This window comes from Carassius carassius, chromosome 4 (assembly GCF_963082965.1).
Source record: "Carassius carassius chromosome 4, fCarCar2.1, whole genome shotgun sequence".
Classification (NCBI taxonomy): domain Eukaryota; kingdom Metazoa; phylum Chordata; class Actinopteri; order Cypriniformes; family Cyprinidae; genus Carassius; species Carassius carassius.
Window position 1 is genome coordinate 30,323,273 of NC_081758.1, and position 24,690 is coordinate 30,347,962.

Consider the following 24,690-nt stretch of genomic DNA (forward strand, 5'->3'; position numbering starts at 1 on the left):
AACGTACGCATTCTTCTACCTAATTTTAGGTCATTTACCCCTGTAGGCAAGTAGGCTGATGTGCAGTGCAAGACTGTGAGTGTCTGGCTCTTTCAAACACCTGCCCTGATCCTCTAGCCACACGCAGTCATCTCTGACATATCTACTCACATATCAACACCCTGCTAGAGTTTTTTAAACTTTTTAGTGCTATGTTTGTGCATGTGTGTTTTTGTATGTCTAACACGTACCTTTGGCTGTTATGGCAGGCTGTTCCCCCAGCAGAAGTTTGAGCCTTTTAGCATGGATCTTGCCTTGGTAATGAGACTGTGCTACCACCGCTGAAGTAAAGGACATGTTACACAGTGTACAGCACTTGTTTTTATCCACATCTCCCTCCTCACTCCCCTGCAACACATCAGACACATTTTTCATGGTCAGAATGTAAGACAGAGCAAGGGCATGGGGTTAAAAAGGAAATCAAGAGCTTAGCACAACATTTCTCACAGCAGATTTTCTCCTCCTAACCCCGGAGGTCAAACCCCCCATCAGTGCTTCAGGGTAAATAAGCTACAAATGTAACAGAGAAAAGAATGAGAGCGAGAGGGGGAGAAATGTCTAGGCCACTTTGGGATTGCTTATGTGGTTCCTGGTGGGATTCAAATGGAGGTGATTTGCAAGTAATGGGGCCAGTTTGATTGAACTTTCACAGGCAGTAATTGAGGAGTTCAACCACTGCCTGCTGCATGATATATTGCATATTTTACTTCAAATACAAGTTGTAGAATCTATGGAGCCATTTAATGACTGAGTTTATTTTCCCAGTGATACATTAATCAGTATTTGCTCGGGCTAGAGGTCCAATAGAATTCACTTTCAGGGTTTCTCTCCAAAAAAACACTGTCATTTTGTTAAGATTCCACTGTGAAATTTGCTAGTCTTTTGCCTTGTTAGATGTTCCTTAACAGGGGTTGTAACTGTTAAGTGTAATTACAGGGAGATACTTTACATTGATAGTAATCAAAAACAAAGGTTGCCCTACAGCTCAGTTTCCAGCTCTATGAATAAAACAAGGAGCTTATTTGCATGAATTTTCCAGCAATTTTGTCACATGGAGCCTTGGACCATAGGAAGGGCAAACTGGTATTACACATGTGGAGTGAAAGGCTTAGGTTGCACTTTGACGCATTCTTACACAAGCATGTCAATGCATAAACTCACTCTCTGTCTCAGCAGGAAACTCAATCTTCCTAGACTACAGATTGCATTACAAACACTGTGCTTGAAGTGTGTTAAAAGAGAGTGAGAAAGCAATAAGGTCAGAATTCCTGTACAAGTATGTTCTATGGGTATGGAGATGGTATGTAGTAAACGCACTACTACAGATAGAGTACTACATTTGCCATATTGGTTTTGTCCATACTTTGAAGATATTTTTCTCAGTTCCAGTGTGGGTGTAGTTACTGCATTTTGTATTGGCCTGTATTGCTTGCTTTATTCAATATACTGGTTTTGCATAATGTGTAATAGGGGAACATGCATTGAAGCTATTTTTGGTCTGAGGGTGACCTGCAGAAATTCCCAGTTTTCTGTTTTTTAAAGTATCATGGAAGGCAAGCACCCTCAGTGTTAATGGAGGGAGCTGCACACACAGCACACACCAACACAGCACTTCTCTGAATGACCTTGCTCTGTGCTCAAGTATGTGCACTGTACATTCAGTATATCCATTACCACATCACCTGCTCTGAAAAGCAGAATCTCTCACAAAAGTCCTACAGTGCATTCAGAATGATGTGGTCTTTGTACTATAGTGACATTCACTATGTGATACAGCAAAATAAAATCACTGTCAAGGGCAAAAAAGAATGACTCTATTAAAAGAAAATTTGATAAAGAACATGGATGTTAATTATTGCCATGCTATCTGCAAAAGGGGGAGGTCACCATGTTGCAAATTTGCACTGAAAGTGTAACTGATGTGACTTTCAGCCAAGTATGGTGACCCATACTCAGAATTCGTGCTCTGCATTTAACCCATCCAAAGTGCACACACACAGAGCAGTGAGAACACACACACTGTGAACACACACCTGGAGCAGTGGGCAGCCATTGGGGGTTTGATGCCTTGCTCAAGGGCACCTAAGTCGTGGTATTGCCGGCCCAAGATTCGATCCCAGGAGTCAAACTCTCTAACCTCTAGGCCACGACTTCCCCAGTTAAAAGTACTGCAGTTTATCTGTTAAATTATGGTGTATGGTTGTTTTGGACTTCATGAAAGTATGATTTTGATATGCAAATTGTGGTGCAAATTATATGCACAAAGGTGCAAATTAAAATTGCAAAGCAAATTTGCACTGGCTGAGAGTTTTTCAATTGTTAAAATTGGTAATTTTAGACAGTGAAAAAGTTAGACTTTGTGTTATTGTGCAAATTAACCTGCAATTAAAAGAAAAGAACGGATAAAATAAGTTTCTAACTTTAATTTAGATATTTATTTAAATGGTAAATTTTAACAAGTGGAAATATGTCCATGTGTCAATTAATTTTCTTAGAGCACATTTCTGGTTTTATTAACAATCAACTTTTTTTTAACAAAATGCTATAAACTGCATCAGAATGTTCTTCCTCTGAAACAACTTTCTGTGTATGCTGAAATCATTTAGGCCATGTGGACTAATTTGAACTAATATCCAAATAGCTATTATGGGATTATAGGCATTCTGTTGAGTGTTGAACTATATATTTTCATGTTGACTGTCCTTTTTCCCAAGAAAATACATCAGATTATGGAAGTGAACTTTGTCATGTTGTCATAGATAAATGAAAAATAAATGCATATATTTAAGCATCAAATCCAGAATCTAAGGTAAAACCCTCAAACATGTGCATGCATGAACAATATTGATTACATTTTGAACCGAAAAATGACATCCAAGGATCTTTAATAGAAAAACGCAACAGAAAACCCCTGACTCAGCTGTATCCCACAGATTTAATCTCCAATGTGATTCTTCAGATGTGTGACTTTATTCTAAACTCATGTGCAAAACTAAGATAATTACATGTCTGAATATACATCTACGTAGCAATTCACAGCCTGTCACTAAGAAAGACGCATTGCTCTTCGGCCATTAAGGATTTGGGTCTATTTCATTCATGCAAAAAAATAATCTTTTTTTATCTGAAAGCCGTAAATTCCCTTTTCTGTCAATACAAAACATTGTCTTCCACAGAGCTTTACTCTTATAATAGTATTGGTGCAGCTTCAATAAGCAAACAAGCAAAAAACTTACTTGTTTTGAGCTCCTGGGTCCGCTATTAGCTTATAGCCCGTTAGCATCAGTGACGTGGTTGCTGCTAACTGCGCTTACATTGCTAATACTCTATTCACACACATTACCACTGCTGTACTCCCTGTTACTTTCTTTAATGGCAGATGAATGTCTACCTTTGATTGTAGGCGAGGACACGTTCGAGCTGCATTCGGCGCAGCTCGAGCTCGAGGCCGTGGGGAAGCAGATACGCGACCTGGAGGTGAGGCAGGCCCAGCTGAGAGAGCGGAGAGCTGCGCTGGAATCATCCCGGGCTGACGCTCACAAGTCCGGGGTAAGTATACAGCGTGCTGTTAACAGTCCCACCACGTCTACTCCGTGTGTTTCTCTGCACAGGCCCGGTGCACCCAAGACGCGATCTTCCCAGATGTCCTTCACTCCGGCACCGGGACACCACGGACCCTGGGTGCATCCACAGCGGAGGACTCGAGCCAGGCCCCGGGCGACGACTTCTCCCCCTCCCCCTACGCTGTGATCATTGGAGACTCCATCATCCAAAACGTCCGTGCTACATTAGCCAAAGGTAAAGTGCATACTCATTTTTTTCCTGGTGCTCGTGTTCTTGATGTTTCATAGAAGCACACGGACTTGACAACCCTGCATTCAACAGGAGGCAGTTTTCACTGATCACGGGTCAAAAATAAGGAGAGATGACTGACAAGATCATGTTCAAGATTTGCTGCTCAAGAGATTTCCTGAACTCATTGACAAATATCAGATCTTGTAAGATATGTTCCCTTTACAGAGTTTTGATAGCGGCCCCCTGATGTGCAAATAGTCCCGCGCAGGGCTTCTAAGCCAAAGTGCTTAGCTTAGCTTTTAATGCAGACAGTGCCTGACCAGGCATCTCTTACATGCACGCCTTAGACTGTCCAGGCCCTGCACTTCCACTCTTCAAAGTTCCGTCTCTTGCATTTCCTGTCAATATTTTTGACATTTGTGAATTGATTCAGAATCGTCCATCTCCGCATTGTGATGCATTGAAGAATCAAATTTTCCCCCACCCCTATAAGATTGTAAGAATATCAAACTGACAATAAACTGATGACAAAAATTAAATATAACAACTGTATGTAACAAATGTTATATGTAAATAATAATAATAAATAGATGGAAATAATATAATCAACTGTATATAATATTATTAAATGTAACAAATACACATTAATAAATAAAACAAAAAATATATATATATAAACATAAAAATGGCACAAATAATTTGGCTTGGGAACAATGGAAGATGGATGCCACTGTAATTTATTATTTATAATTAAAATATTGCACCTGTCAAACATAGTCTATTTTGCCGTCAATACTGTTGACGGTGTCGTTTATCAGTAGGCTTTATATTTATGCTCAACATGAAGTATAGATATTGTTGTCATGAAGACAAGAGCCTGGTCTGTCGGTGGTCTCCCTGTCACCTACAGTAGCAGGCACGGCACGGTTCTGGTGAAGCAGGCCTACAAGCTGGGATTGGTAATGCTGCACTGTAATCATAGTTATTTATTTATATTTTTCATTATATTTTATTATATGATATTGGTTTGAGACTGAGAGTATTTTATTTAGTGGATAACTTTGCAGCAATATTTTATTTCTTATTCTTTTTTTATTTTATATATATTTTATTAAAAAGTATTTAAAAAAAAGTGTATAGTAATAAACAACCTGCAGTTTAATATTTGCATTTCTTTCCCTTACTGTACCGAAAATGAACCGAACCGTGACTTTAACACCGAGGTACGTACCGAACCGTGATTTTTGCGTACCGTTACACCCCTAATATATATATATATATATATATATATATATATATATATATATATATATATATATATATATATATATATATATATACACACATATATACATACATATACATACACACACACACACACACACACACACAGGTGCTGGTCATATAATTAGAATATCATCAAAAAGTTGATTTATTTCACTAATTCCATTCAAAAAGTGAAACTTGTATATTATATTCATTCATTACACACAGACTGATATATTTCAAATGTTTATTTCTTTTAATTTTGATGATTATAACTGACAACTAAGGAAAATCCCAAATTCAGTATCTCAGAAAATTAGAATATTGTGAAAAGGTTCAACATTGAAGACACCTGGTGCCACACTATAATCAGCTAATTAACTCAAAACACCTGCAAAGCCTTTTAATGGTCTCTCAGTCTAGTTTTGTAGACTACTCAATCATGGGGAAGACTGCTGACTTGACAGTTGTCAAAAAGACGACCATTGATACCTTGCACAAGGAGGGCAAGACACAAAAGGTCATTGCAAAAGAGGCTGGCTGTTCACAAAGCTCTGTGTCCAAGCACATTAATAGAGAGGCAAAGGGAAGGAAAAGATGTGGTAGAAAAAAAGTGTACAAGCAATAGGTATAACTGCACCCTGGAGAGGATTGTGAAACAAAACCCATTCAAAAATGTGGGGGAGATTCAAAAAGAGTGGACTGCAGCTGGAGTCAGTGCTTCAAGAAACACTACGCACAGACGTATGCAAGACATGGGTTTCAGCTGTCGCATTCCTTGTGTCAAGCCACTCTTGAACAACAGACAGAGTCAGAAGCGTCTTGCTTCAAAAAGGACTGGACTGCTGCTGAGTGGTCCAAAGTTAAGTTCTCTGTTGAAAGTAAATTTTGCATTTCCTTTGGAAATCAGGGTCCCGGAGTCTGGAGGAAGAGAGGAGAGGCACACAATCCCCGTTGCTTGAGATCCAGTGTAAAATTTTCCACAGTCAGGGATGGTTTGGGGTGCCATGTCATCTGCTGTTGTTGGTCCACTCTGTTTTCTGAGGTCCAAGGTCAACGCAGCAGGATACCAGGAAGTTTTAGAGCACTTCATGCTTCCTGCTGCTGACCAACTTTATGGAGATGCAGATTTCATTTTCCAACAGGACTTGGCACATGCACACAGTGCAAAAGCTACCAGTACCTGGTTTAGGGACCATGGTATCCCTATTCTTAATTGGCCAGCAAATTCGCCTGACCTTAATCCCATAGAAAATCTATGGGGCATTGTGAAGAGGAAGATGCGATATGTCAGACCCAACAATGCAGAAGAGCTGAAGGCCACTATCAGAGCAACCTGGGCTGTCATAAGACCTGAGCAGTGCCACAGACTGATCGAATCCATGCCACACCGCATTGCTGGAGTAATTCAGGCAAAAGGAGCCCCAACTATGTATTGAGTGCTGTACATGCTAATACTTTTCATGTTCATACTTTCAGTTGGCCAAGATTTCTAAAAATCCTTTCTTTGTATTGGTCTTAAGCAATATTCTAATTTTCTGAGATACTGAATTTGTGATTTTCCTTAGTTGTCAGTTATAATCATCAAAATTAAAAGAAATAAACATTTGAAATATATCAGTCTGTGTGTAATAAATGAATATAATAAACAAGTTTCTGTTTTTGAATGGAATTAGTGAAATAAATCAACTTTTTGAAGATATTCTAATTATATGACCAGCAACTGTATATATGTATATATATTCAAAAAAATGTACTCTGCTTTATGGATAGCTCTCTCTCTCTCTCTCTCTCACACACACACACACACATATTATTATATATATATATATATATATATATATATATATATATATATATATATATATATATATATATATATATATATATATATATATATATATATAAAGCAGAGTACATTTTTGTGAACAATGAAAGACAGCAGAAAAGCATCTGAGGATCAGCAATGCATCTGAGGCTTGCAGGCAGTAGTTGCTGGTGAAAGCGCTCTAGGGGCTTTGCAGAGATTGCTTTAGTGGAAAACCTTTTGAGGTTTAATTCTGTTTACACAGTATATATGTTTGTATGGCTATTGCTTCATGGATTCAGAATGCTCAAAACCAAATTTTACAAGCATACTGTGCTTTTAACTGGAGCACATTAAGGGATTATTCACTTATATTTTTGTTTACTACTTATTTCCTCCAGCAAGAATTGTCTACTTTGTGACAGCACAATGAAAAAGGGAAAAAAAGGTCAGAGAACTCATGACTCAGTCTGTTCTGTGTCTCCATGAGAACAAGATGCTATGTAAAGCATGGCAAGCTCAGTGCTGTCAGTTCACATTGCATCAGTCAGGTTCCCACGGATACTTCAAAACCATCCCCATATAAATTTTAGCATTTAAAGATATTCAATATCTATATTAAAGCTATAATCTTTTGGAAGATGGTTTCAAATCTGCATCATCCACATCAGTGTCACAGCTTAACATCTCAGTACTGATTCTGACAAGGCTAAAGTCTAAATACCATGACAGAGGAAAACCCAACAAAAAAAATAAAATGCTAATATACACTCACTTACTGTAATATGGAAAAATCATGATCCTAATAGCTATGCAGTGATCTATCTTTTCAAAATGCTTAAAATAATAGAAAAAAAACTCTTTGAGCCCAGACACCTTAAAGTGTCTTAAAGTTGTGCTATTAATTAATAGTACTCATAAACATAAAAAAAACCTGCTTGGATCTAGAAGCTTGGAAGCTTGGATCTAGAAACAGTATTTGGTACATCATGACTTAACAAGCAGATAGAGCAGTGTTTTTCGATATAAAATGGCCCGTGGTCTGCAGAAAATTCCTGGATTATCAACAAAAATCTTTCCCAAAACTAGTGATAATGAGTTAAATCAGCAACAGTGTTGAGATTGTTAACTACTATTGAAATAATTTTTGTTGACTAAAAAAAAGAGAGGCTAAATAGATATATTAGGCAAAACAAAAAACTAATACAAGAAGACACAACCACTTAAAATTACTAAAACTACAAAAATATAATTAAAAAGAAAACTATAATAAAGGCTAAATAATAATATTAATAAATACAATAATATATAAATAATAAAATAACACTGATAAGCAAAGATATAACACAACTACTGACTGCATATTATTGACTTTAAGTGTAAATGTATGAAGGCAGCAGCAGAGAAGGTTTAAGCAAAGCTTTATCTGTGCATACATCCCATTAGTTCATCCCAAGAAAGAAATGTAAACTGAACTGTAAATGTAAAGAGAAGACTGCTGTATCACTCTCAGGCTGTCTGGACATTCCACACACAGTCAATGATCTGTCATTAACTGAGTGAAACAAAGACTAGAACAAAAGTTGAGGATCCAGGCTCGAGTTCCAGCTCACTTTCTTCTCTCTTCTTTCGTTCTGGTCTTCCACACGCGCTCCATCTGCCCTGCTCTCCCCTGGAAACACGAGACCCAGCAGGGGTTGATTTAATCACCGCTAATTAAATAGAAGTATCCGATGGGCTATTCGATCAGTGTATAAGTTGTCCCAGACTGCTAATAGTATCCTCCGCCACAGCCCTTGCATTGAGTTACAGTGCTGGAGACTTAGGGAGCGATTTTTAAAGTGTCCTTAGGGGACCATGTAGCTATTAGTAGCTGCCGCAGACAGCTGATTTGTGTTAAGCAGATGGATGTGACCAGTGATCTCGTGTACAATCTGCTGCCACTTTATTAGGTGTTGAGAGAGCAGAGGACAGCTTGTTAGAACTTGGCTGATTACTGACTCTTAATGCAGGTGAATTTTACTTCTCCACTGGTCAATAGCCAGTGTACTTTTACACAACCCTATGCTCTTGGGAAATATAGAGGAAAAAATTAATCTAAAGAAAATGCAAGCGGCACATGTACAGTTGGATGAGTTGACAATAAAGTTACTAACCTGTAATTATTAAAAATTTTAATACTTCCCTTAACATTTAAACTGTTGAAAGTGTAGCTTTTACATATGTGTGTGCGTGCACAATGTAATTGAAGAAATCAAGAAAATAAAAAAGTACAGTATGTCTAAGCTTTTTCTGATGAAGTAAAATTGCTGACACAAAAGTTTCAGTTTTTTTTTTCTTGCCGGGAAGCCAAAAACATTACAACATCATTCACACAACAGTAGCCATGTAGAGTTCATTGATCTATACATATCAGAAAGAGCTATGTAGTGGAAAAAATAATTGCTTTCAGTTCCACTCTACTCCCTCGGTCCCACTGTGAAAAGTGCTGATTTTGACTGAATGCTTCCTGACTTAGTTTTTCTCTATCACGTTTATAGGTTAATGACAGAGAAAGGGTAATCACAAAATTCCACATCTTGCACTAATTTTATATTGATTTTCAGAAGTACATTAACTGATAAGTGATAAGAGAGTGTAAGAGGATTAACTCAATATTTAAATGGGAGAACTTACCCTAAACATTCAAATTTGATTAATTTAAACTAAAGACATAAATGAACAGTTCTCTCTCTCCAGAAAAAAAAGAATAAAAAAATAAAATAAAATAAAAAGTGGAAACATGATACACCTAAGCTCAATTTTGAGTGGCATGGCAAAGGCTATGAATATTTATGTACATGGTTTGTTTTTGATTATTATTATTATTTTTTAGAAATTTGCAAAGATTTCAAACAAACTTATTTCACGTTGTCATTATGGGGTGTTGTTTGTAGTATTTTGTGGAAAATAATGAATTTAATCCATTTTGGAATAAGAATGTAACTTAACAACTTAACTTTCCAGAAGCACAGTATATACATTCATACATACATATATACATTCATACATACATATATACATTCATACATACATATATACATTCATACATATACATATATATATATATATATATATATATATATATATATATATATATATATATATATATATATATATACAGTATATATATAGTAACATGTTAGAGCCTATTGACAGAGGACACATGGACACACAGCAATCGATGACTATTTGAATGTCTGTTCTTTGCCACTATTGATCTGATACAAGCTAAGTGTTAAAGTTCAGTCGAAGAACTCAGAAGCAGCTCATACTCTTTTGAAATCTGGCCACTGACGGTGGCGGTTCCCTACACAATAAGTGTACTAATCACCTTCATTACTGCAATTCTCTGCCAGTATCCTCACTTCAACAGCTTGTGTAATGATGACAATACTGTGATCATACAGAATCAATAAAACATACACAACGCTCAATATCATTTAATTCTAACCGTATCCAATAGCCGACGGCTATGATTTCGCATCCTCTGACTCTCACATAAACATTTAGATGTGCATTTGGTCTCCTGTGGTAAGAGCTTTGTTGGTCTGTTTGGAAGCTGTCTAAAGAACATGTAACATCTGCAAAAACCACAGGCATCATAGACTTTCTCTGCCTAGCAGGGAGTGCAAAAAGGCAGATCCCAGCAACCCACAACCTTGTGTTTTTGAACCCATCTTTGTGTGAATAGCCCATTAAATACAGCCATAAAGCGGAAGCCTGTTATATCCTATACTGAGAGAAGCAGAGCAGAATGACTATCATCTCAGCAAGACTCATCTAAGAAGATGGCTTTAGTTCAGAATTGAGTTTCTTGAACTTTCTTGTTTATTTCTTGAAATTAATTGGGCTTCATGTAAAACCTGCTCCATTCTCAGACCCAAGCTTGAATGCACACAAGATCACCTTTTAACTCAAAGTGACAATGCAGTACAAAATCAGATGGATCAAAACATTTCACACACATCAAGCTGCTATCTCCTTGTGATGAAATGATGCTGGACTGAAGTACTAAAACCCTTGATTCCCCTATAGAAACATCCTTAAATAGGGCACAGTATTCACCATGTTAACAAACATACTGTAAAGCAGGTTTGCCACTTGATTTTAGGGGGAACTAGTTATGATTTCACTCATAAACTAGAATAATAAACTCATAAAAGTTACTTTAGATTTATTTTTAGATGTCTTGCTGTTTTTTTAGCATCTTCTGCTATGAATCAAACATTTTTATTCCATTGTACTAGCTAGCTATTTGTAAATCCAAGAACACGTCTTACATGAACACCTCCTTGATCAAAATAAAGAAGTCTCTGCCAAATAAAGAAACTATAGTGCACACAGCTAAACTGGCCATGGATGCAGGTTTCTTATTTGTAATTCAAATTCATTTACTTTGATTTCAAAAGAAATTTGCATCTTACCTTCACAAATTCAGTCTATTAAATTAATTGTTTGCATAAAAGGAAGCATAATATTAAGTACTTTTTAATGGTCGGGGTTCATGAAGCATATTATTATGAAAAAGACTGGCTTTGGAGAGCAATGGCTAGAAAAGCTCATTAAAAGAAAAAACACTCACCACGCTGATCTTTTAAAAGAATGTTACAGAGCAAGTCATTTATAAACTCAGTATAGAGGTGTCATTTGTTAAAAAAATTAAAAGAAAAGGATGAGATATACTCACGTCATCTGTTCTGAGCTTCTTAGCCGGACATCCCCCATCTACTGGATGCAACATATAATACAGACGAACTTTGTTTGCATGTTTCCGGCTCTGAAAAAGATGAAAGGGGAGGAAATAAATTATTATTTAAATATGTGTTTATTATTCTTAATCAGATTCTGAGATCAAAGTATTAAAAGAGAATAAGATGGCTGTAATAAATCAAAGTGAAAGATCGTTACCCTTATACAGTCCTGGGACAGACTAGAAAATCTATTAATTGTGAAGAAAAAGCATTAAAATAATTACCAAAGAAAGAAAGAAAGCACTGGAGCAGGGACTGAGTGAGAAGCGAATGACAGTGCCCATCTTATGGACAGGCCAATAAATAATTACTCTGGAGCCACAAATCAAGACCCACCCATTACTTGGTGACCCTGCTATCAGGCAGAGGGCCAAATCAATTCATTGCTCAGTTTACTTGAAAATGATGTTTGACAAGAGGGCAATTGAACTTCAACCTCAACACAAAGGAAAGAGGCAAAGTGTGGAAATTAAGGATAGAGAGTTGCACTGGAATAATCTGCATTGAAAGCCACTAATTTCCTTGTGAAGAAGTGAAAGATTTTCTGTCTGCTTTTCTTACCAAAAAAATTACACATGCAGGATGAAACTGACCTGACTGACTATAGATGAATGTGGTTCAAAAATATGATCTGTCACCTTGTGTTTGAAGATTGCCTGAGAGAATCTTATTAGCCTGGTCCTCCTATTTCTCCTCTCAAGAGAGTAAATATGAAATGAGACAGAAAGAGATCGAAAGGGACAGATGGATCTCAGGATTTACTGAGAATGCTGCTGCTTCAGCATCTGGAGAGTGTGCAAATAGAAACACATTTCTCTTCACCCTCTTCAGCAACAATTCTATCCATAATTTATCAGTTTCCTACAACAACAGCATGCAATAAATATGCATATTTGTCTGTATCCATTCCTGTCTGTCAGTGTGTAATAGTCAGGTGCTATTGACTGATTTTCTCTTCAAAATTATTCATTTAAATCTAACCAACCTCCATTTTTTTTAACTGTAATATTTTATATATATATATATATGTATATATATATATTCTATATATTTTTTTTTTTTTTAGGCCAAGCACTTTAATAAATATAAATTGCACAAATACATATTATAAATGCATGTGTGTTTATCATGTTGGAGATTAACTGTATTAACCCCAAAGAAATCATCAGATGTGATCACAATTAATTTATTTAATTATAAATAAACAGACACTCCACAGCCAAACTCCTCAGCAACAAACAGTGGTCATGTCTTTGAAGAAATGACACTTGTGGACTTATCTGATCCCGAAGTGTACTTTTAAGTACTCTTTACTCCAGTTCTTAGGGGAGTCTTGGATATGGTAATTACATGGAAGTAGACAAAACTAGTCTCAAAGGGTGAAGTAACTCAGATTGGGGCTGAACCGTCACAGTGATAGATTTAGAGGGCCACAATTTAGCTTTAAGCACAAAAAGCACATAAGCACATAATGTTCCAAACCCCACTGCCATTTGGCCAGAGGAGAACATCATGCTCTAATCATGGGTAAGCACAGGGGAAAAACAACTGGCAAATAGAGAAAGCTTTCAAGAATCATTACTGTAAAAGGACCCAAACTCCACTGGTAAAAGTCTGTTTGCTGAGACATGTCTCCTTCAGGGTTTACTTTACTTTCTTATCAAAAGTGAGTTAAAGGGTAGACAAACCTGTCAATACTGAGGGAAGGACTTCTGCATGCAGGTTCATTCACTTAAAACCGACCTGATTCCTCTCCTCAGCAGCGCTCCATGGGAGATTCCCATCAGGAGGGATCTCCTCTCACACGCCCGGAGCTGTGGAAGTTATGAGTGTGGCCCCTTAGGGGGCACATCTCGTAGCTTCCGGTCTCTCAACCGAGGTTGTTGAGACCATCCTCCAATCTAGAGCTCCCTCAATGAGGAAACTGTATGCCTTGAAGTCGAAACTTTTCATTTGCGTTCCCATAGCCTTTTCCGATGCAGCGTCTCATTCCCTTCGGGGAACCATGGTTACATTACGTAACCTGGGATGTTCACTTCCATGCTAAGACAAATTTTAAATTTTAAAGTTGCATTTTTGTTCTATAGCTTTTCAATCTGACAACATAATTAAAAGGAAAAATGGTTTATAAGGAAAAGCCTAATTTATTCAATATATTAAATCCTGCTCATACTGTGTGCTGCTCATATGTTGTTCTGGGATTTTGACAATACTGGTTTATTGTGAGTTTGGTGAGTTTTGACTTCTAGAACTAACAAGTGAAATAATGATTATGCACATTACTATAAAATAGTTTATGAGAAAAAAAATCAAATACGCCATTCAAATACAAGTGCAGATACATTTTTCTTCTAATGATACAGCAAGATAATAAAAAAAAGTGTACAATTGCAACAAAAAAAAAAATCTAACAGATGGTGCTGAAATGTTTTTTTTCCAGCTACAAATTTTAATTAGTCTGCATCAAGTTAACTGGGTTATTAACATGCCACAGATCCACTACATATTCTATTCCAAGGCACTATATGCATCCTCACTATTTGGCCTCTGGTTGCTTAGTCACTAAAACATGTTCTGACCCAGTTTTGGGAGCAGGAAGGCTATCACAGAATGACAGTAAACTGAGTGGGATTTTAGATTCACGCCAAAACCTCATATAACCCTATCACATTCAGTACGCTGACAGAGGTTTTGTAGAAAATATCACAGCATGGCTGTAGATTACAACGCAGAAAAAGCTAGGACAGGTTATTATTAGAGCTTCTGAAATGTTTCAAACAAACCTTCAGACATATTTTAACATAAGCACCTTTCAGCAAAGCATTAAAACATTCATTTTGTTATCATTAAAAGAGAAATAACCTGAAGAATATGTATGAACTTTAAGTACAACTGAAAAAAATTACTTTGAATGAGCAGACTAAATGCCATTAGTATAAATAAAAGACAAACCAAAAATCCTGAGCATCGAACTGTAAGACTTGACTTGACATTCTGAAACCGTGGTGCATTATGAATCTGAATGGAGATCAAAGTGTGGAAAAGGGAGTTCATTAGCAATCAGTCTTTGTCTTGGGTATGAAAGACTTTCTGTTAGACCCAAGGAATCTTCACATGATATGTTTTCATGTTTTTTCTGACAAGCCCTCATCCATATTTCATCAGAGCATCACAAGCCTTTGTTCTGTCCATTAACTCCATCTTCTTCCAATTTGTTTGCTGCTGCTGCTCCTCCTCTACTGATACTAAAGAAAGTATCAGTAGAGGCAATGAAGAATTGAGCTACGGCTTCAGTTCTGCCAGATAATCTGTAAGATCCTCAAAGCATAAAAATCCACTGATGTAAGATTTAAAACCCATCTATTGCCTTCCTCAATGAATCTATTGTGCTTTGTGTCTTCAATACGGTGTTATGTCAACTGTTTAGGAATTTCATGAAAATTAAAAAGAAGAACTAAAATTTTTTATTTTTTTTCATTTGAAAAGCTCATTTTATGTTGCATTTGAAAGACACACTGGGATGAGAACCCAAAGATTTGGCCTCATGCATCCCAATTTTATTCTCACTTGTCAGCACTCTCTTAGGAAGCATCTTACAGAGAAATGATTTCTTCTCTTTTATGACTCTAATGGCTGTTAGGCCAACAAGAACATCCTGATTTAGTCAGCTACAGGAGCTAATTGGGGAAGCCAAATTTAGAGCCATATTTAAAGACATTACTGATTCTCACTTAGATAATAACAGTAGATGTGTTTAATAGAGCTTCATGAATCGACGTCAGACTTTCATAGCTCAGCGAAAAGTTTAGCTCACAATACAAGATTCACATGCATGTGTAAAGCAGCCTATATCCTATAGCATGAGCGCATTTAACCTATGACATTTTCCCAGGCTGATTTGTTTGTTTTGGATCACACTTACTCTAGTTTTGTGAAAGCTGGTTTCAACCAGAATAACAATGACAAAAAGTTTAAAATAAGAAATAAAGTCACATTGCATGATAGCAAGTCACATTTCGGGATATTAAAAAGTTCAAAGGTTTGGTACGTTTTTTTATGGTTTTGAAAGATTGTTGACCAGTCTGCAATTGATTAAAAATACATAAAATAAATTAATAAAAAAAGAAACATTTTAAAATATGATTTAATAAATATGTATCATTATATTTAAAATAACTGTTTTCTGTTTTATTATTTTTAAAATGTAAGTTATTCCTTTGAAGTTATTACTCCAGTCTTCAGTGTCATATGATCCTTCAGAAATTATTCTAATATGCTGATTGGGTGCTCAATGCTGATTGATGGGTCAATGATGGGTGCTGATTTATCAATGTTAAAACCAGATGTGCTTCTGAATATTATTGTGAAAACAGTGAAACATTTTTCTTGCTCTTGTGCCATTTCTTCCCCAGAATTCTGAATCAAAAGTTCAAAATAACAGCATTTATATAATAAATATAGTTTTTTGTAAAATTATAAATGTGAAACTTTTGATCCATATAATGCGTTTTAACTTAATAAAAGTATTTCTTTCAATAAAACAGTACTGATTTTTGAATGGTATATACACACATTCAAAACTTAGTCCTTAGTGTGGAACAGGAGTCTCATTAGAATCAAACTTACATGGATCATTCCAATCCTGTAGAGGAGGGTCCAAGACAATGAGAGGGTGATTTGCCCTTGAATGCTGATAATATCATCATGACCAGACGTAAATAAGAGCCTGCAGTCTTCACCACTCTCTGCTATGTGGCTCATGCATATGTAAGATTAAAAAATTCTGATTGGAATTGCATGAAGGAAACGCATAAGCAAAGGGCACACAATCAGACAGAAAGAGAGCAAGACCACAAAAAGAAATCAAATAGCACAGCGCACCAGAGAGATTATACTCAAAATAGAGACACAGGCCACAGACCTCGCTTACTGCTTAAAAGAAACCAGATAACTTCTGTTTGCTTTAGGTAATGCATAACTGATGTTAGTAACATTTCTATAGAAATATACAATAGAAAAAAGTAACCTTGGCTTTAAGCATGGTGTTAGCAATCTTAACTGCACAGCAATATGCTTGGATTTATCATTAACAGTGTTGGGGTAGTTACTCAAAAAAATGTAATTAGTAACTAGTTACTAGTTACTTCTGTAAATTGTAATGAGATTACTTTACTAGTTACTGCATTTGAAAAGTAACTTCACTACTTATTACTTTACTTTTTATTTTTCTCAACTCCTTTTAATGGTTACATTTAATTGTATTCGTCAAAAAGCATGTCTAATTAATTTAATTTAATTTTTACAGCAATTTATTAAAAGTTTAACAAAAATTAAATGTTCAGGGCCCTATGAAATGTTTTATTTTTTTCTTCACCATATGTTTTATTTTTTTTAGCATGTGTAATTATTTAAATGCATAAAAACAACTTCATTTATTATTTTTTTCTTAAAATAGCCTTATGAAATGTTTTTTTCCCCTCAGAAATTCTGTTGTGTATTTACATTTTTCTGGTTATCAAATGAAGGCATAAAACAAAACAAATTTAGATTTTATTTTAAAGATAAATTGCATTTCTTTTTTCTTCTTCTGAGAAATATATTTTCAATCTCAGTTTGAACAATAAACACAAACTATGCAGCATATAGTAAAAACAATTGCACAAATTGTCTTCAACAATACAGTGCAATAACAGTGCAAATGATTCACAAACTAAACACAAAATGAGTGAGAAATATTCAGATTGCAACAGAAAAAAGTGCAACTATCTTTATGAACTGTATAATTATATAATGATTTGCTTAGTATACATAATATACATATTATAAATGATCGATTCGTTGGCTGTAATCTGTGTCAGAATCGATTTTACTGGGACATCGCCTAACGACCCAAGACATAAATCCCAGTGCTTTATCAGATATGTGTTTCATCCTTGTTTTTGTTTTGTTTTATGTCAAAGTACTCTGTCGAGTGTTTTTTGTGCTTTTTCTGAGAGTTTTCTCATGCAAATGCGTTATTGTGTGTTTGTATTCATGCACTCACGACAGACTTTACTTTCACTTTGTTTTCGTTCATTTTCCAAAGCAATAGGCTATGTTATTGGTTTAATATGGGAGAGTTTGAATCAATCTGGACACTGGCAAACACGGCATGTGTAACGCAGGAAAGTGCGTTCCTATAGTCTAGTGAAGTAGTGTAGTTACCAATATTATTAGTGTAATGCGTTACTTTACTTCGTTACACCAAAAAGTAATATAGTTACTGTAATCCGTTACTTTGTAACTTGTTACCCCCAACACTGATCATTAAGATATTTGCCTAGAGCAATAACATGTATCATACCTGTACATATGATGTTCTCACAGTCTTTGGTAATACACGAAAAGGTATGGATTTAACTTGAGCACATGAATAGAAACCCTGGATAAGTGTCCTGAGGACTATAAAATGAAAGCCAATGCTGGAAGTGCTATTCCGGTCCATGATTGTATTTCTACATTATTAATGTTCCTTTTAATACAAAATGTGGGGAGTTCAAATGTCTGGATTTTCTTTCCCTCCTCCAATCTGTCTTTCTCTCTCTCTCTCTCTCTCTCTCTCTGTCTTTCAGTCTTTGATGTTTCAGGAGTGAGGATTATGAGCTCATCAAATTGTGCCGTCAGCATAATTTCTAAAACCATTACCTGAGTGCAAAAGCCTCTGTAGATGTTTTTACTCTACAGTACAGATCCCTTCCCAATAAAATGAGCTTCAGGACAATTTCAATGCAAACACAAATTATTTTGTTTCTAAATTAAATCAAATGCTAAAACTGTGACAAAGAGCCTAACTAGTTCAAGAAAACACATTGTAAGTTTCTTTTGAAATGACAGAAAGGACTGAGTAGACTATATAAGGATTCCAAATACAAAATTTTGTAAATGAACCTTGTCAATTAAATTAAAGTTCTTGTCACTTGTATTACGTTTCAGTTTATTGATTACTGCACTTTTCCTTTTTTTCTTGTCTTTGCATTTATACAAAAAATTTAAAAAAAAAAAAAAAAAAAAAAACCTGGCTATGCGTTCTGTCCGTTCTGAGACTTGTCATGGCACTTGTATACTGTTGTTGTTCTCTTGTTGACCTTACTGCTTCTATTGTTCTCATTTGTAAGTAGCTTTGGATTAAAGCGTCTGCTAAATGATTAAATGTAAATGTAAATGATTACAATTAGAGTGTACTTGAGACCCTTTATGTTCATTTTTATATTGAATTTCATAAGCATGTTGTTACTCCATACTTTATGAAATTCTTGATAGTCTTTTTTTCCCTCAAACATAATTTCCCTTTTGCTGCCATGAGCATCATGTGTGATAATTACTAAGATGCAAATAAACAGTTATTCTCCATTTCTTTTGTATATTCCCAAGAACTTGTCAAAGCCTTTTAAAAATACTCTGATAAAATGCTTAATTAATAAGACAGAGTCTGGATATTTGAGCTTCCATCCAATACACTTTGGAGCTTTTCTGAAAAGAAACAGAACAAGAGAGACAAAAACTGTTCTTCACATATCTGGGTCTTAACAAACAAATGACTTTGCCTACTGCATGTCTTTCCACATTAGGAGCATGACAGCATTTTCATTTAATGCCTGTGGTGGTTTGCAAAAATCAGCAAAAAGTTTTTAGCTTTTTAGCAGCTTTTAGTAATTTACCAAGCAGCCTCAGATGCACCACAGATTTCCACTGAAAAGACTAAAGTAGTGATGGGTCAAACTTATTTTATTTATTAAAACATGGAAAATAAAATTTAAATGTTCATTTAGCAAGAAACTGAAACCGAAAATCATTGAACTGTTCAGGGTGTTGTTCACAGGTGATTAACCAGTCATAGTAAAAATGTTCTTTGGCAACAAGCCACCTCTTGATATTTTAGCCCAACAAAATATACATACTGCTACTCTTGCCTCATTTTTGTTCATGATGAAGTACATCCACACTGCTGACATGCTTACATGATGTAGCTTATCCATGTTTTTGCACACCACCAAAACACATCATTGAAAAAGCAGCAAGTGTTTCTTTCAATAACTGACCCTCCAAAAATACTTCCGTTTCGGCTAAACATTTTCAGTCACCAACATTTCAGTACATCACCAACTGAAACGTTGATTTATTTTGTGCCAGAGCTTAGCCTGATATGACAGTCAGAAGTTATATTCAATAAGATTCAATGCAATCAAATTCACACACACGTGACATTTGTAAACAAAATCATTAGATGGCTCAAAGGTGCTCGGAAAATGGCTCGGTCCACATGGGACAGCCAATAACACACTTGGCACGGACACACAAAACAAACCCAGAATTAATAGTTTACACTGAAGAGCACACTATCTCCTTGTTGTACTCCATACCTGCCTAGGCAAATACATTATGTTCCCATCTAGGTCCGTTCAGGTTACAGCTCTGTTGAAGAGTGGCCATATAACTCTCCGTTCAGTGACCACAGGGAAACACTCTGTAATACAGCTAGGCTGCTATTCTTCACCACACAGATCAGAGGACGTGCACTCAGAACCTCTCATGGGTAATTGTGGAAGAAGTCCAGAAAGCTGGCTAGTACTAGCTATATTTACTAGTTGTTACTGTATTGTCACTGTATCTTTGAAGGTACTAAACCTCTTATTGCTCTAGGTGGATTGACCGTATAATAACTACACTTTGGATAACAACATTTAAAATGACTTACATTAAGGAAACAAAAGGGCTGAGAGAGATTTGTACGTACAAGCAGACAGGATGTAGACAGAAAGCAGGTCTCACCTCATAATGTGCCACTCTCTGTGACTCTGAGATGAGCTGAGCGCTGCACACTTTGCAGTAACTGTCTGTGAAAAGGCCTTGATCCACCTCTGTTGACTTCATCTGACGGAAAATAAAAAAAACATTATTATATTTCCGCACTTTATTATACACTTTTATCACTGAGCACTATGAAATGGAAAAATGACAGAAGACGAAAGTACTGCACTGCTATTTTAGACATACTTTTGGGAAAAACTGCGTCATGAAAACATGTGTTACGTGAATTATTCATGAAGACATGTTGTTTCTGTCACTTTAATTATTTCAGCATGCGTCACACATATCAAACCACTGAACCAGCACGAGGACATGACATGCCTCTATTGGAGCTGCATTTCACTCCCAGAATGGCTTATAAACTGACTGCAGGGATTTTAGAGCAACAGATTAAAACATTCATATGACTTTTATGTGGTGAAATATAAAAATAAATGCATTTAAATGGAAATTCACTGCAAAGCACAAAAAATACATTAACTTTACATACCATGTGCTTTGTGGATGATAAGTGAACAAATCAAGGGCCTAAAATTCCCATATTAGTTATTTGATGGCTGCAGCCAGATACAGGTGGAGGGAAAAAGTAATAAAGAGATAAAGGAATAGTAGGAGACATTTTGCAGTTTTCCTTTGGCAAATGGTAGATATAAAAAGCTTTACTTAGATTTGAATTGTTGTACAGTTTATTTTATGTGTGTCCTGTTTAATGAAGAAACTGATCACTCTTGCAGTTGCCCTTTGCACACTCTGCCTCATAGACCAATTAGTGTGTCTTTATTACTACCAATTACTAACAGCTTCACTGATATGGAGACAATGACTACAGACTATGTTTGAAAGCAGCTGCCATACTACACAGTTAGTCATTGATTTAACAGACAGCAGTTTTATATGAAGGAACCTCCCAAGGAAACTGTGTTCAGGCCAAAGATGTCTGTAATACCTGGAAAGAGCTGTCCCTTAGCATCTCTATTCATCTCAAAGGTACATGTGGAAGGATGCGGCATGCTTGCTGCCATCTTTGCTTAAGGGCACACAGTTGCGCTTACACACGCCTTCCCATGCATACAGGATTGTGGGATATTATAAATGTCTTTAAAAATTTACCAGGCATCTTAGTTGACTGGAAACAATGAATACATTGGTTTGCTTTGATGCTTTGATGCCTTTCGATCTCAATATACTGTCTGCAAAGAAAGCATTCTTTAGGTTTCAGATAGGGATAAAACAGTTAGCAGTTTGATAAGTCATGATAAAAATTCCTCACGGTTAGTATTATTGTTTCATATTTTAATTATCATTAAAACCATATTTGATTATCACAATTTGAACAACTCAGGATACATAAACACTGTCCAGCATAAATTAAAGTTTTAAGTAAGAGTCTCTCAGAAGAGATTCAATGGCATTTAGGTTTCATCTTCGCTCCATGTAAAACCTAATAAATAAGTGTTCTTATCGCAATGCTTTCTCCACAGAGGTTACGGGGAAACAGCTCAAATGTTCTGCTGTTCCACAAGCACCACTTAGTGTCAGAGAGTGGGTTTACAGAGAGTTACATTTACATTCAGCCTGTGTGCAGCTTTTGTCTGGAAAAAAAAAACGGCCTGAATTTGCATGTCCCTGTAAGACAAGACAATTCACCTGATGGCCATTTTGGTAATGACTGCAGGCAGCTACTTTTTATGTAACCAATAGACATATATAAAAATACAACTGGTATTTACTTGAAGTCGAGATAAAACAGAAGTAGCAACAGATCTTTTCTTCCAGAGTGACACAAATATCGGAAAAATTTAGTTGATTGGATGGAGGCAGATTTGAATATGAACTTGCAGTCGATTGCAAGAAAGGAATAGGGTTTAAGGAAATGAAATTCTTATGTCACCAGAGAGAAGTCTGTTGTTAAGTTGAAGTATGATATTTTGATTAAATACTACAAGTATAAAATAAAATAAAAAATGGATAAATCATTTACAATTAAATCAGTAACATGCATGCAAATCTACAAAGTCTGGAAATCAATTAGTTTCTTTAGCTCAAATTGCAAAAGTGGAATGGAATATAATCAATAATTGACGGTGTCATTTTTGCTTTGGGTTTTTTTTTTTTTTTTTTTGCAGCAGCAGCAGCAGCTCTTGTTGAAAGCCAAATTAATACACTGGGATTCATATTTTTAGCATGGCCTGATTTGCAAATGCTAATGACTGCAGCTTCTCGAAAAAAAGAATAAATAAACATACTGAATAGTTTGCAAATGGAGTCAGTTTGTTACACTAATTCATGCATACATATTAGATATCGCACCATTACCATATTCAAGCTACAATTATTATAATCTTTCATACAGTGGCTCAAATCTGTCCCAGGCTGTTGTGAATACAGATATTTTCTAAATCTGCATCAGATTTAGAGCTCAGGTAAATCTTCAATAGTGATCAGTTGCTCTTTCTCAATATTTAATTTCAGATTTTGATATTACATTCTGTGTCTCATACTTTGAGGGACAAAGTTAAGCTGTTGCAACTTGTGATGCATCTGCAAAACCATATACCAACATTATGAATACTACACACATAAATGATACTGCGCATGGTTTTTCGGATTCTTTTTGTTTGTGACATTTGCCCATCATCAGAGTAAAGGCAACAACAAAGGTCTATGGATGTAATGAATTCAAGACAAAAAGTCTGCACAGTTGAAGTTGCTCTGGTCAACAGATAGGTGTTCCAGCAGCATACCTTTGAAGAGATGAGGATAAATAAATAAATAAATAAATAAAAGGTAACCAGAGCTGCTGTTGAACAGCGGAGGAGTGGACAGAAAAAATTAAAAGAGAAAAAAAGAAAGATGGTGTGAGGAGAGGAGCTCCCTCTCCCTCTCTGAGGAAACCGTGCATAAATTCAGCAGAACAAAATAGGCAAAATGCCATAACTGGATCCCAAGCTCTATCGCTCTGATGAACACATATATACACACACCGCACACATCTAATAAACAGTTGCATTATTAATCAGTTTGAGGCCTGCTTAGAGAGAGGAATGGGGCTGACAGAGTTGAAGAGTTTTCCTCTTTATTTGCCATGTGAATGTGATTAAAAGACAACATAATACACATTTTGCCTATTTCCATTTTTGAAAAACTGTATCTGGCTTTAGTGTGCACAGTTTATCAGTGCATGTTATTCAAAAGCTTTTTTTCATAATATTTAATCAAAAACTCTTTGCCTCAGCTGCTGTCAAACAACATGGATTACAGAACAAAATGCAAAAAGCAAATAAAAATAACTTTACTCAAACTGCTGATATAAACCAGAAAGTCTATTTTCAGACTGCCAAAGACCTTTCAAACTTGTATGGAAAACGTTTATGACAAAAAAAAATGCAGGCAACACTTTGTTTTAAGAATGAATTCTCACTAGCTGCTTACTAGCATGCATAGCATATTAGCTGTTTATTAGTACATATAAAGCACATATTAATGCCGTATTCTGCATAACCATATTTAAATTCCTTAATCCTACCCCATACCTAAACTTAAGTGTTGTCGAACAGCACTTATTTGAAATAGATAATTAAAAAATAATAATAATAATACAAATTAAAGAAATTAAAAAGCAGCACAACTGTTTTCAACATTAAAATATTTCCAACCAAATCAATTAGAATACTTGCTAATTACATCTTCCTCATCACTTCTAACCTCTGACTCTGAACACAACACACACTCCTCTGCAGGTCACCTTTTGGTGTAACCTACACTCACTCTCTCCCTCTCACCTATCCTCTATGGTTTCATCCTCACTTCCTCCACCCTCTCTGTTTCCAGCACTGGACACTAAAACTGCTACTTACACTCTTTTCTCCACTTTAACATCTTGCTTGGACCACTTTTCATCCAGCTCACATTCATCCAGCCCATCATGCATCACACCCTCTTCCCCTTGGCTGTCCAATGTTCTCTGTGAACATCGCTCTAGGCTCAGAGCTGGAGAGAGGAAGTTGCCAAAAATTCTAATGACCATAGTGTATCAGTCACTCCTCTCTTCCTTCAATGCAAATGTCTCCACTGCTAAAACAACATACTACTGCAACAAAATTAACAATTGTTCTGACTCTCGCACACTTTTCAAAACCTTCT

The 24,690-nt window shown here is 35.9% G+C and overlaps 1 protein-coding gene across 2 annotated transcripts in view; it reads right to left on the bottom strand.

Moving 5' to 3' along the window:
* The window catches only part of LOC132130980 (zinc finger matrin-type protein 4-like), a 106,006-nt gene that overhangs the window by 62,208 nt on the left and 19,108 nt on the right, over window positions 1-24,690 (bottom strand). For both annotated transcript variants that reach the window (XM_059542906.1, XM_059542896.1), the window contains exons 2-4: window positions 20,509-20,610; window positions 11,637-11,726; window positions 231-387 (exon numbers count right to left, since the gene is read on the bottom strand). In XM_059542906.1, the coding sequence (XP_059398889.1) occupies window positions 231-387; window positions 11,637-11,726; window positions 20,509-20,610 (349 nt within the window). The remainder of the gene's footprint in view (window positions 1-230; window positions 388-11,636; window positions 11,727-20,508; window positions 20,611-24,690) is intronic.